General features: G+C 37.8%; 1 protein-coding gene across 7 annotated transcripts in view; it reads right to left on the reverse strand.

Annotated features, from left to right (window-relative positions):
* Positions 1–15,477, reverse strand: part of PPP2R2C (protein phosphatase 2 regulatory subunit Bgamma) — a 204,063-nt gene that overhangs the window by 51,161 nt on the left and 137,425 nt on the right. For all 7 annotated transcript variants that reach the window (XM_075091905.1, XM_075091908.1, XM_075091912.1 and 4 more), the window contains 4 exons: positions 10,864–10,961; positions 10,091–10,256; positions 5,777–5,889; positions 3,960–4,137 (listed from right to left, as the gene is read on the reverse strand). In XM_075091905.1, coding sequence (XP_074948006.1) covers positions 3,960–4,137; positions 5,777–5,889; positions 10,091–10,256; positions 10,864–10,961 — 555 coding nt within the window. The remainder of the gene's footprint in view (positions 1–3,959; positions 4,138–5,776; positions 5,890–10,090; positions 10,257–10,863; positions 10,962–15,477) is intronic.

Genomic DNA, 15,477 nt, shown 5'->3' on the forward strand with positions numbered 1-15,477 from the left:
CAAACATTAACAAATATAGCAACCTTTCCTCACTTCCTTTCCAGTGAAGAGTATCACCCATAATTAAGGATACTAACCTTCATTCTCCATAACACAACCAAACACATTAAACCCTTTAGCAAAGAAAAGCCTCTTATGTGCAATTATTTACCAGCTGACCTTCCCCCTTCCTTTTGTCTCACCTGCTGCCCAAACAATACTGAGCAAATCTGCTTGCAAGTGGGAAGCAATGTATAGAAGTGTTGCAGATTCCTCATGAAAATGTACACAGCTACAGCATAAAACTCACTTGTCTCTTTTTACCCTAGTAGGTGTTTATGCTAATACAAAAGCAAACCAGAAAACCACTAATTGTATTCCATTTGCCTAAGGCTTTACCTAAGGCAAATATTCGGGTCAAATTCTGAAAAGCTGATTTAAAATATTTTCCAAAAGAAAAAGATTTAAGACGTGCATGGCTTTGTTTTTAATTTTTAAAGAAATGAACAATTCTCTGTGATTTGTTGAACTGCTAAAATAATGATTATAACCCAACTGTTCTCAAATAGAATTCTACACGATGTAGCACTTCACTTGAAAAACACCCTAGCATTCTGCTACTAACCAATTCTTTCTCCAACGTTTCCCATGCAATTTGTAAAGGTGTTCAAACATGAGTTGAATGTCCAGAAACTCTACCACTGTATTTGTTGTTTGTGTCATTGTCACAGCCAGCCTCTTGGATAAACAGATCATAGTTCAATGTGTGTAGCAGTGCTGCCTTTGAGGGAAAGTAGAAAGACAAATACATATCACTGCCAGATTCCTTATTAACAAATGCAACTTCAAAACAAAACATTTTCTATTTATTGTTTTAAACATGAATTTCAAGGAATCAAGCCTTGCATGTAAAACAGCAAGATGCTTCATCTCCATTTTGAATCTAGTAAAAAGACGTGAAGCAAACATTTTTAAAACTGCCTGAGCCACCTCCTGCCTGTCCCCCTAAGTGTGCTGCAGAAGGCACCAAGCCCAGCAACATTCATTTATAATTTAAACTATTTGCTTGGCAGAATTTTTTCATCTTAGTATGTCTAGTCCTAATTGCAACCAGCACACCCAATGTTTTTACCAGAAGCTCATCTACTTCCAGTGGAGTTTTATGCTGCATTTTCTGTAGGACAGATGGGACAGATGTTGAAATCTAGTGGAAAACATGCCCCCGCAATTTTACAAGGACTTACAGGGCTCTATATGGACAGAAAGATACCTGTGGAAAGGCTGATGCAAGTTTAACTTACTCATCCCCTTCTTCCAGTTATTGCGGTCCCTCAGTTAATTCCCCCAAATAAGCGATATTCTGTAACTATCTCACCTTCTTTTGGAACACCTATCTCAACTTTTCTGTTTATGAAATAATTAAGTAAAAGTAATCTGCATGATGATCTGGTTTGAACAACTGAGTACAGACACAGCTTATATTGCCTGAAACAGAAGTGGATACAGTCTATTTAACTCTGTCTGCTCTCTGGAATACGTACTGGTATCCAGCCACAGAAGTCAATCTGCTGCCACCATGGTCAGCATCGATCATCCCTTTACATAGTGTTCTCCTACCAATGCCTAAACTCTCTCATCACAGTCCTCCCAGATGTTCATTCACGCGTATATAAAACAAGCAGCAATATCTGTATCCCAATCCAGGATAGAAATACAGTTATCCCAAAGGCATCCACATAAGTATCGAAAGACATGCAGATACAGGAAAAGTTTCCTGTCCTAAAACTCAGAAACACACTTATCATCACTCTTAGAACATGCTCAGAAATTGAGCATGCTACTATAAACTGTATCATGTTTTAAGAGTTAAAGCAATGATACGATCAGAAACTCTAAACCACTTTTTATCAGTAAATATTCAATGACAGGAGTGTGCTAATGCTTGAGACAGAGTCTGCGCAGCTGTCACCAAATACAGCAGTTGAACATGCAGGAGTAGAAGCAATAACATCCTAAACAGTTATTCAATCTTAAATAATCTTGCTATCCATACTGTTTGATCAAGATGTATAGTAGTAGTTACGATCATAAGTCTAAGTCTATTTTTCAGCTCTTTACTAGTATATCACTGGAATTTGAAACATAATTGGAGGCCAAGTGCTTCTGATGCCTGCATACAAGTATTTTCATACTAAGGGCGAATGAAATGTTAATCAGGGCTATGAAATTTGTAGTTTTCGTAAGCAATTTCTTTAAATTTTCTGCCTCAATTTTCTCATCCACAAAAAAGTAGACATATATATATATCAATGCCCTGCATAAATGCTAATTATTTTACACTACCATACTCACAATACTTTTGCTCTGACTGTATCAACAGTCCCATAGTAAGTCTTTTTCCAGGATTACATACATTTGGGGTTTAAAAATTCATTTGGGGCTGATATTTCTGTCAGTATGCTCTCAGCAATGCAAATGACTTAATATAGTAACTACTTATTTGGGTTTTTTTTAAACTTGTCAGAAACATTTCTCTTGGCAATCCAGAGACAGCTTTTAATGCAATAAAAGGGATTGCCAAAAGCAAAGACTTGTCTTGCAAAAGTATTCTGGAATGTGATTTGGTTATCATACACAGATGTACAGATGTATAAGTGTCCAAGACAGAGATAAGACTGAAGGGTGAAGCTACCGTAAGGAGGACACTGTCAGGAGCCATGCTGCTACTCCATATGGACGTGCTGGCAAACAATTTTCCCACTCTATTCTCTTACTAAAGAATAGAAGTACAGTTGCTTGGGTATCGAAGGCAGACATAGCTGAACCTGGAAGAACCACATACAAATTGGTCCTATATAAACAGCCATATTAAAGAGGAAACCATTTAGCTTGCTTAATCTAGACAGGTGAAAGACAGGAAAAGAATATGAGTTTGGAAACAAACTGGGGAGATATTCCCTACAGTCTCCAGGGTAAAGGCACCTGTCACTTGATCCTGCAAAGGCAGTTTTTTAGGGACGTGAATGGCTGTTTGATTTAATGAAAATGTTTCCTGTGACATTAACAAGGCAAGGGTTAAGTTCCACAGGTGATCTGGCCTGTGAAGGAAGAAGTTAGAAAAATAAACAATCACCAGAGACAGGGAGAACACCCCGTTACATTGGTGCTTTCTTTTAGGAATTTGCCCTCAGCAGGACAACTTCACTTTGATGTCTAATAGTCCCTCACACAAATCCACAGAGGAATACTCTTCTAACTCCTTCTGAAATACTTTAAAAGAAATCACTAAAGGAACACAACATTCTGAGCTGGCCCCATAACCTATTTCTCTTATTCATTCCTTTATGTTTTGCAAAACACAGAGAATCACTTTCCTTGGCTACATTTTCTTTTGATCCTCCTCCAAGCCACCCTGTTGCAGTGCAAGGGGCAGCCTCATAGATGACTGGAATGAACCCACAACACAGCTTTCAGAATGATGCCAGCACTTCATACAGCAATGACTGCATTAACCACAGACACAACAGCTCACACAAAGCAGCTGAGCCTTACCCCCAAAATGCGCACAACTTGGGCATTAGGGTCTGGGAAGCAGGATGATGGAAAACAGGGGGCACGGTCAGGGTAAGGACTGACCTTTTGGTAAAACAAGGTGGAGTAGCTCAGCGTGAAATGCCTTCAGGAAATAACAGTACAGAATAGTCTAGTCAGGTGGGTAGTTACCATTCAGCTGGCATCAGTTTCCTATTTATTTGTCATTAACCAACTCCAAGACTGTTATTTTTTCACATAAAATTCCCTGATTTCTGCAACCTCTGAGCTGTCTCTTACGATATCCAAGCATTTTCTGGTACAAATACTGCAGAGATTCTGATAAGTAAAGGTATATTTTTAAGATTTGCAGAAAAATGTTTTAAAACAGCTCTCTTAAGCCCCACTAATACTATCAACACTGATCAAGGAACCACAATAAAGGATACTGAAGCTCCTATCTGTGATTGCTAAATGCCAGAGGTTAATCCTGAGATCATCTGCTGACATGTATGTCTCACAGTCACTGTTGACGGATATTGAGTTGACATGATAGGTGTGACCATTAGCAAAGATTCTCCGGGGAGTGACTTCTACCATCAAATCCATAGGTTTCAATACAGGCACCTGCCAAAAAAAACCAAAACACAAACCAGAAAAGGAGTAAGATTTTAAATAATTTTTTGCTAGGATGATGAGATTTTCAATGGAGAGCAAGCACTCAAAGACTGTGATGTTATAAAATTTCTTGACAGTGTACACAAGCTGAATTTCCCCATGGATGAATTGCTGGGCAAGGCCATCCGTGCCAAGGAGGAAATGAGACAGGAGAGCCATGGAGAGGCAGGCAGAGCAATAGAAAGCCTGGACTGTGGAAAGGGAGGCACTGGTAGCTGCCACAGAAAAGGCCAGCCCCACAGCAGGAGCTACTGTCCCACATATACAGGAGGGCCTGGCTCTGACAAGCAGTGATAGTATTTTGCTTTTGCTAAAGAGTTTGCATTAGTTGTAACTCACAGTATTTCTTTTGCTACCTGATGTCTCTTTCAAAAAAGTCAAGTGGTTAAAAGGTTATAATCTCAGCAAAACATAATAAATTAAGTGTTGGAAAACAAAGCCAACATGTGTATTGATATGCTGTAGCTACACCCATACTCCTGAAAAGCCAAGACCACAGACTATCACTCATCATTGTGCCCTCATTATTTCCCTGTGTGTCACTTCAATGTCATGCTTCAATAACTAGACACTGTCAATTTATTCCCTATTGGTAAAGCATTAAACACTGTATGGCTGTGGTCCATGATTGCGACTATTCGATGCTGTTGAACATGCACCAAAAACAATCTATCATACATCAATCCACAAGGTAGTTTAAAGAGGAACACAGAGAAGTTAAAGCTTTGAGTTTAGCTTGCCACTAAAGGAATAAAACAATGGTCCACTCAACCCTTGAATTCTGAGACTATAAGCAATCTGGAACGGTATTGTTTGCCTAATCATACAGAACAGATAAATATTCCATTAATGTAGTCATCTTACACTTTGGAGGCTTTTATCACAATAGACAATATTGTCTTGTTTTGGAGGTGGGGGTTGTTTGTTTTTAATAATAAAGAACTACCGGTGTCTATACAACATAGCTTTCCAGTTCTAACCTTTAGCCGCTTCCTTTGCCAAAACACCCAGAGTGAATTTAGGCATTAATGTGTGAGAGCATAAATCTATTATGTTATCATACATGCTTATATGAGTTCCATGACTGCATCTGTTCAACAATGCAGAACCTCACGTTCACTGGAGCACAGACTACTGAAATGCAACTCTTCAGATAGGAGACAATTATTTTATACTATTGAAATAAAGATGAGATTGAGATTTGGTGTACTGTCTTTAGCTCAGTTGCTCTAAATGAGGCAAGGACACTGTTTAATATTAATTACAAGTAGAATGCTTCCAGCACACAAGGCTAAAGAATCCTGTGTGAAAGAACATTAAGTCAGGCTGAGAGAATTTTACCAGGAAGAATAAAACTGACATAAACTCTCTAAACATATTTGTGTTGGTCACTATATCATAAAGCATTTGTGATTTGAAAATGTGTGACAGATTCAAGACCGTATCAGTCAGCTAAAACTTCAATGAGAATAATCATATATATGCTTAGCATTAAGTAAGTACACTTTTAAATCTTTACTGAGTTAGCACCCATGGCTACCTTCTGCATAGAGAAACAACTGGGTTTTGGAGAAAGAGAGCAGCTTACCTGCAGTGATGTTACTGTAGAAAGATCTTTAAGTTTTCCTTCTTCATCTTTTAAGTTGTACCCCTCTGGTCTCTTATCTCTTTCAGTAATTTTCCATAACTTGATTGTTTTATCTTTAAAAGAAAAGAAACAACTATCAGTATAGGAATTCTGAATGTGGTTACTCACCTTTCACAACATATTCCTTAAAGAAGTTTCTATGCCTTGGTTTAGACAAGTCCCATGATGAAACTGTCTGGGTCACTTAATTTTGCACATCCAGAAAATGTTGTAACAGGAAAAATACTAATAAAGCACATCCCATACCTTCAAACTGAGTCAGAGGTTCCTGGCAGCTGACAGACCACGCACAGCATGTAGAGCACATCCTGCTCTCATATCCAACTTGGCAGTTTGCAGGTGGAACAGACCAAAACCACCCAATGCTCACTGCTGAAGCTCAGTTTGACAATTTGACATGGCAAGGAAATAATCTTGATATTAAAGCCAGTTTTCTTGGTTACTTACTGTTTACAGCACAAGAAGAGCATGGAGTAGACAGACAGAGCAATGATAACCTGCCTGGCCCATTGTGGGAATGGGCAGCGGTGTATTGTGTATTCAGAAACTCCAGCAAATGAAAGGGTGTGTGGAAAAATGAGACTTTTCTCCATTATAAGGGAAAGCAGCTGAGAAATAACTGAGAAGAAAACCTGAGAGAATTGTGTTGTAAGGGTAAGAGAGAGAAGTGGGGGAAAAACCTACTAACCTTACATGGAATGAAACTAAATCTAAACTCTCCCTTTTCCATGATGTGTGAAGCATATGATAGAAAAAGTATGCCTCTTGTTTAGCAAAGAACCTTTGAAGCCAACAAATAGAAGTTTTAAACACTTCAGATGGAGTTAGTCCTTGGTTTTGTAGTAGCTGAAACTGCAGATTTCCCTAATGTTGATCGTCCACTCCCACTCTGGTCACACACCTAAACTGCCAACCCTAAGGCTCCCTAGGCAAAAAAAATCAATGCCAACTCTTCTGCAAAAAATCTGTCCCCAAGCTTCTACTGGTTGTTTCACTTGTCTGTTGGTGGAGCAGCCAGAGCCTTTCCAAAGCTTCTGCACTTCAGTTGCCACCACAGGTTTCATTAACCTCAGCTCCTGCATGATTTCTGTTTTCATCCCACTTTCTTCCTTTTACCCTCTTTTCTCCAAGTACAAAGCAGTAGCAAGTACATAATTCTTTCCCCACTGTGGCTGATCCAAAGACTTCTCTCAAGTGCTAGTATAAATAATTTTAAAGGCAGGATACATGAATACATGAATCACTTTGCATTTCTATAGCAACTCTAACTTTGACCTCTTTTGTTTCAAAATCAATCCCCCCACTACTCTGAGCGTTTTTACTATTATGCATCTCCTAACGATATTGATATGCTAATATTCAAACAACAAAAATATTACAGTTGATCAACCTACAGAACAAGAGACTGGTTCAATCTGCAACTAAAAAGATCCATTTAAATATTCAATACATTTCATTTCTATTGGTCACGTTAATTAATTACTAAAAATACAGATGTCATATACTGAGGATTTTTATTACATGTAAATAGTCTATTCCTGCTTATCTATACTAAAATTTATAAATAGAGTAATTGCAAAATGACTTATAAGAAAAAAACCAAATAATTTGCCATTGTTGGACTTGACTGCTATTGATAACCCTATCCTTTACTGAAAGAAAACTATTTTCTAGCAGTTAAGGGTATCACATCTTGGTTTTCTTCTTTATCTGCTTCTGGACTTTAAAAACTTCCTAGAAGTTCTAAGCATGCTTATTATTTCACAAAATATAGAAACATCTCTGTGAGGTTCAGCATTCATACAGTCTCACGGGTGTTGTGAAGTTTAAATTAACTAATGTCTAGTAAGCAGCCTGAAATCTTCAGATGAAAGGATCTGTATGGGCCAAATTCCGATCTACTCAATGTAGCTCACATCAAAAGTGGCCCTGATATATTCTGGTACAAAAGATACCAATGAATTCTAATAATTTATTATTATACTACAAAATCAGTTCAGTTTACAGCGCAAACCAGAAATTTGCTAACTGCAAACACTGCAAATCCACAGTGGGATTCAAAAGCCTTGGTGGTTTCCTTCTGCCTCCATTAATTAAGACACTGCAATCAAAGCTTAGCTGATGATTTGTTGGTAACGCGTGAACTGGAAAGGAACCAAGATTCCCTCTGAGAGGGGTGACCTGTACAGGAACAGCCTCAGACAAAAGTCTTCCTTAGAAGGACAGAAACAGATATGGGCAGGTGCAAACCTGTCAAGTCTCACGTACTGAGGGTGAGATTTAGACGGACTCTCCCCTCATGCTCCCTAACAGAGGGATGCTCCTTCCAGCAAACTCAATGGGCACTGTCCACCTGTGCCTGCGGAAAGAAAGGATGTTGCTACACAGTTCTCATATTTCTGACCAAAACTGTGCTGTAGATCCTAAACTACCAGAGAGCAAAACATCAAAAATTGCATTAAAATATCAGGCTCAGAAATTAGTAAATATAAACCAGTACTTGAGATGTTTCTACAACCTGCCCAATATGAGCATGTGTGACAGGTAATGCCTTCATTCTCTACAAGTTAGGGAAAACACTGTTATCCCTTTTTATAGGCATGGAATTGATATACATTGTCAATGACTTCTCACGGGTAACCTGTGAGACATTCAGCAAGGAGCTCAGCATGGGCCTTCTGTCATAAAGTTAGAACTATCTTTAAGAATATGCCAAGAGGTGAATCTTCAGACTTCAACCCTGCTGTGCCAGGAAGCTAGGAATGCTCCTAACCATCCTACTCCAAAACAAAAATGTTTTGTACTTCAAAGCCAAAATCCAAAGGCTATGCCAGGGACACCACTTTTGTTCTCCTCACCATAAAGAGGTCTGCCGGGATGCCCCAGAATTAAGGCAGTAGAAAAACAGAGGCTAAAATATTTTGCGAGGTCCTAGGCTTGCTCAGTGTTGGCTGCAACTGGATTAACCCACAGCAATACTAAGGCTCATTATTTCTTCTTTTCTCCCGTCCCATATTAATGTCAGCCAGAAAACTGTTATAAAGGTCTCTCAGGCCAACTGTAAAAGCAGCATATCCGAGGACTCATCTGTATTCCTCAGTGTTTCCAAAAACAACCTTTAAAATGAAAAGGGAGATGTTTACTTTTAATAGTCTGCTTTTGCACCCTGAACTTGGAAGAAGCCATTCTCACTTAAAGTTATCTGAAATAGAAGGGATATTTTGACCAAGGGAAAAGCGCAGAAGTAAACTTCCAAACTTCATAATTAGCTGACTAATCATTAAATTAGCACAAATCACCTAGCTATAACAGGTATGTTTCGTTTCAAATATTGCAACAGTGTCCCCAAAAAGTGAAAAGACAACTTTAAGGAAAACAGACTACAAAACATGAAACTATTTCCTATCTACTGTGATTTATTGTAAATATTATTTATAGCTATAAATTTTTAGTAGAAGTAATAACTTTGCCCTAAAGCATCAATTACCAAAGGTGAGATTACGCTATTTTTCTATCAGCAATTCCCAATAATGCTCAAACTTCTACAAGAAAACTTCTTTTCTGATTACAATGAGATCCAAGATTTAAAATCGGGTATTTTTGTCTCATGCATCACCAGCAGTAATAAAGGTTGTGGGTGTCCAAATGTTTCCTAAATGACACCTGTGCATGTTAGGCTCCATTCAGTTTCTTCCCCCTCTTTGCATATCCCCTCTTAGCAATACTACTTTTTTTTAATGAATCGGCCTTAAGCATGTTAGAAAGATGATTCAGTATCAATATCCTATTATTATTCCTACTGCCTTCCAAAGATTTGTGTAATTCTTTAGAACTTAAGTAAACCATTCTGATGATAATGAATGAAAAGAAATTCATCTCTCTCACCTACAATCATTTACACATCACAGAGAATAAAAGTTATGACAAATACAGCAGACAAAATTCTAAATCCCCAGTGAAACACAGCTGCTGAGTAAGGTGACGCCTTTGTCACAAAATTTATTTCAGGATAGCACTGCACATTAACAGCAAAAATGGATAGCTCTCTAAATGTCTATGGATAACCAATGGGGAAAACCGTACAGCTATGAATAAAATACAGAATAGATACCAGAGTCAGTATGACAGTCTTGGTAAACTCTGAAAGGGGGAATTACTAAAACAGTATATTAAAATGAAAAAATATATACAGTCAGCACTAAAATGCGCAAGAGCAAAATATTGGTATGTCCTATATACTCTCATCTATCTTACCATTTGTTGATAAAAGTGAGTGAGCTGCATTTTGCTGTGGTAACCACTTGATTTTGTTTATTTTTTCTTCTATCTCCAAGCTCTTCAAATAATCAAATTCAGGTTCATGGCTCTGGAAAGTGCTGTAAACATTGTACTCCCCCTGATTGTAAGGCTCATTTTTACTCTATGGAAAATAAGAACAACAAAAACATGTGGTTTATGATGGCAATATATCTCCATCTCTTAGGAAAGGTGTATAAGCAGCCTTATAAATATAAAAATACTGGAAGTGTAATTTAGTTTCTCATTTAAGACATGATATTGACATATTTGTTTCTACAGGAATGAAATTCCCTGTAAGTATTGATGCAACATTTAATAAAATGCAGATTTTCTGAAATGTCAATTATTCAGGAAAGCTTTCTAAAGAAGATCCTACAGATGGACTGAATTTAGAAGTGAAACATAAAGGTATCACAGCAAAGTTATTGTTTTAAATAGAGTGGTTCCATCAAACAGGAAAAGCTATTGAAGCAATGTAGAAGTAAAACAAAAACAACCTTCTTTTTTCTTAGCTTAGAATTTTGGAGCTTTGAAGCATTCTTGTTTGGGACAGCAAACTTCCGAGTAAAAGATCCTTACCCTCTTTTACTTCCACTCCAAAGGGGTGACATTTTGTTTTATTGAATCTTGAGATTATAAACAAGTTTGTTAGTTAGATTCCATTAAAGTATTAAAAATAAAGCCAAGTTTTAGCAAGCTGTTAAGGACTACATTGGTAACTCACATACCTCAGGTTCCCTTTGGAATATAACAACCCGACCCCCCTTGTCACCAGTAGCCAGCAGTTCTCCAGTGTGGTTGAACTCAACTGTAGAAATAATATCAGCTGGAGGGAAAGAGAAAAAAGGCAAATTTTAGACTGCTACTATAACTCAAAGCGATTAGAAATATCAAGAACTCCACAAAAAAAAAAAAAAAAAAAAGGCAACAAATGAGGGATTTTAAAGAATACAGATGAATTCAACAGCAAGTCACTAATGCAAACAGGCTGCATGCCATTACAATCTGAGGTTGCTATACAATGAAACAAGTGCAAACATAACGAGGCAAATTTGTCTTTCCAGCACATCTGCAGTTCAGGAGTGGAGGAGATCTCTGGAGAGGTTATGCTTCAAGAAGAGCAATCTCAGGCTGCCACAAAGCTTTTTTCAGTACCAGAGGTGGCAACAGCATTGGCCTCCTGCTATTTCCTCTAGCAAGGACCAATGTAACATCTCAGTACTGTTGCATGTATTACTTATTCTTCACCCTTTATGAGGGTTTTAATGTAACAGCCTAGCACTAGTTTTCTCAAGTACTGTTTGAGCCAAGAGTGCAAATGCAAAGTATGTGTAGCCTGTCCTACCACAGAGGAATGAAGCCAAAACCAGAACTGCTCACTGTGCAATGCTGGCAAGAGCCCATTCAAATCATCATCTTCAGTAAATCATTTCAGCACCACAAAAATGTGTCATCAGATGATAAAAAGATCCAGGTTTTTTTTTTTTTCTCTCATTTTCAACAACTCTCTCCACCTACGTAATTGCATCAGCTTAAACAAGAAAGCTCATCAAAACCTGAGGCCAGTCTTGAGTACAAATCACTATACACCAGGATGAGAAGGGAAAAAAGGACTGTAGGAGCAAAAGAACTGGTTCTTCTGTTTGTATGACGGTAAATGCTAGAATCATAATCCACAGTTAATCCTGCACTATTAGCATAATTTAAATTAAAATACCTAGTGCAATAGTAAATTAAAAAGCCATCATATATACAATCACAGACACATGCAGGGTATTACTCAGAGATTGCATATATGAATCCTCTATAATGATCAGTATTCACTCATCAGAAACATGGGCCAGATTTTTAGAGCCATCAGTAGTTAGCAGCTCCCCTTTAGGCATAAAAAGCTGTGGGTTTCAAACACGTTCATCTTCCATCGGTTTATATTGAGAACAATAAGATGACAGTGGGCTAAGCTCTTTAAAAACCTAGCCCCAAATGAGTTCACTAAAATTCAAAGGAATTGAAATAACAAGTGGATGTACCATTTACTTGATACATTTTATGAATTGAAAACATCTGTTCCTATTATTCTTTTAATAAACTAGCAGTTAAGCATTAGAAAGCTTCTATTGCCAGTAGCTCTCATCAGCAACACAGCCATCGAGAAGCCAGATTCTTACTGGAACATTATAAACAATTCACCATCTAAAAAAGGAAAACTTTACCCTAATCACAGTAAACAAAAAATTCTTTTAATTTTTTTTTTAAGAAATCTTCACCATTTGTCAAAAAAACCCCAACAACAACAAACCAACCAACCAACCTTTTTTTCCTTCACGCACTACCTATATAAAGGAGGAAGGGGGAATCATAAAGCGTGTATGCCATTTTCTTTTTTACTATAAAAAATGTATGGATATGTAGACGTCAAGAAAAATGGAACGTGATGACTTAGAGTATTTTGGGTCTGAACCCAAACCTTCTCAAAGTTGATGGCATTTGTTTTTTAAGTGGACTTCCATAGACTGTATTTTATAGGTAATAACCGCAAAAGCCCTAATCTTCTTAGAGTACAGGAAGAGTAGAGAAACTCTGCTTATGGTTGGTGATGCTCTGGGGCTTGGGATTGGTTGAGTTTGGTCTAAAAGACTGTATATTTTTTTTAATCTAAAAATCTCATCAACTTTTCTGGCATGTAAAATTCATTTATAGTGCTTCCAGTGGAAAAACGTTTCTTGGCTATTTTGTTCTTATCCTGCAAAATTCATACTGATAGTAGCCACAAGCTCCTGCTTATAAAATGACACCTGCATGATTTTACTCATTTAAAGTTGAATCTTACCCCAACAATACAGGCAGAACTTCAGAAGTCTCATACTGACAGTCCTTTCAGAATGGAGATTTTTATCTTAAGCGTGCAATGGGGGAGAAGGGTAAATGCAAAGGGAGGAATGTAATATCTATTAAAACATGTGTATTTGTGTGTGTATGCATGTGCATGTGTAATGTATATGTGATTTTCTCAACAGGTCATAAAGAAACAGATAAACTAACTGTGCAAAAGGATTGAACGGCATTTGAGCTTACATGTGTGAATACACTTGCCACTGGCCTGGAATATTTCCACAATGGCATAAAATACTCTTCTCTATGGTCACAATGGTCACAAAATATTGTACTGCACTTTACAGAGAGCATCAACCAATGCCCAGTAAAGTCCACAGGAGTACTTGCACAGACTTCAATAGTAACTGAACCAGGTTTATAAGAACACAGCTCTGCACTTAGTTGTTATATTGCATTTGTCATTAAAGTATTGTGTGCGGTTAAGTGATTATTGTTTAAAGAAAAGCAGCTAAAACATTAAGTATCTGTGGGCAGTGTATAATGATGTTGTTCTGAGGCAAAATCCTCTCCCCCCCAAGGTGTTTCTTCCAGATGCATCCCTCCTTCATATAAGAAAAACTAATTCTGAACTGGAAACTACCTATCATTTTTAAATTAACTTGTTCTGAAGAAGAGCAGATCCAATATTCTGACCTTAGAGGCTATGCAGCTTGTTGGTAAAAATCACTTCTATTGATCCTGTAAATAACAGCTGAAAACAACAGCCAAAAAAAAAATCTTATCCAGCGTATCTGTTCAGCAGGCAAACATTATTCATGCTGTTTTCATAAAAGAGATTAGCCAGGCTGGCTCTTGCTAAGACTGAGGAGGTAGGAACAGAATCAATCAACAAAGGTCTTCATACCCTTCTGCAGAACATTCCCCTACATATTTATTAATGACGTAGCAACATCAGCCACTATGGTCCCATTCTGCAGATTCTTCCATTGGAGAATGGCCCCCTGAGCCTTCAGAGCAATTAACTACCGGATTTCACCCTCTCTAGGATATATAAATGCTCAACAATGGAAGAGCTGATGAATTTGCATGTACAGTAAGCCCTTGGCAAGGGATGGCAGAGATGAAAGACACCTTCCAGCATTCTGCACTACACCTCCATATCTCTGCTGGCAGTGCCAAGCTTTGCACTAACAATTAGGATTATCTGAGACAGAGATAATTTACCTATTAAGAACAATTATGGGTAACCTCAATGCCAACGGGCAAGTGTTTCCAATCAGATTGCCAATCCCAACTTTTATCCAACATTAATCTTCCTACTCCGTTTTTAAATTCCCCATTCTGTCTGTGCAGAAATGTGTATACATTTGGATTTAAAAGTCATAATGCTCAACATTTTCTCTCAGTTAAAAAGCACAACTTGGACACTCAAAATACAGATGCTGACTGAGAAAAGCAAACCAAAAACCTTCAAAATATGAAAATACTCCAATGGGGTATACACCTGGTCATCTGTCCACATCCTGCCACAGCAACTGTTCCAGCCAGTACAATGTATTACAGACTTCATTCCCCAGACTAATTTTACATATTCACAGAAAGACATCATATTACAGCTTAAACCAACAGGAAGTTTTTCCTGATCCAGTTCCAAGTGTTAAATTCCCTGACTCCTCGTCACCTTTGCTGTCTTGTACATCATTAACTAATCCCTCTGCAGCTTCACAATTTACACTCCTTAAATGTGCTTAACAGCTATGTTGTACCCAACAGCTGCTTCTTACCTAGATATATTCAGCTTTTCTAATACATCTAAGTCTATCAAAGTACATCTGTGCACATCAAGATATCTCTAGCTGATTGTACTGCTCTTCCCTCAACTTCATGAGTATTGTTCCAGCACGGATGCAGGCAAACAAACCCTCCAGCAGCCCTCCCTCAGGCTCAGTGTGGGGTGCAGTAAAATGAAGGTTGGTACTCATAGCCCACATTAATTCTGGCCTTTATTTCACACCATCACATACTTGTAATTGTTCACTTTCTAGCCTCTTACAGGTTTGTTTTAAGGGTTTTTAATAGCTTGTTCCTATATAACACAAACAGGTCCCAATACCTTTACAACAATTAGAAAAGCCTTATCTATATAATAAAGCTTTGCATAATTTTGGGGCACCCTAACATAATCGCATGCTATTTTCCACCTACTGCGCACTCAGTGAGGCAAAGCAAAGTCCTTATTCATCTTCATACAGTCTTTTGGTCAGAAAACTCAAGCAACTCTAAGAAATGCTCAACTATAACTTTCTTTATGTTACTTTTACTAACAATTTCTACTGTTCTGGGACCTTTCATTTGAAGGCCCTGGTATACTTTATTTTGCTTCAAAAGATCAGGAAAGCAAAGAAAATTTGAAAACTATTTTACCCAGCACAGAAATGCAGCTTTCTGGACAGCAGTAGCAAGTTTTGAGGGCAAATAACATCACACAATGGAACACGGAAAAGACC

Source organism: Phalacrocorax aristotelis, chromosome 4 (genome assembly GCF_949628215.1).
Source record: "Phalacrocorax aristotelis chromosome 4, bGulAri2.1, whole genome shotgun sequence".
Classification (NCBI taxonomy): domain Eukaryota; kingdom Metazoa; phylum Chordata; class Aves; order Suliformes; family Phalacrocoracidae; genus Phalacrocorax; species Phalacrocorax aristotelis.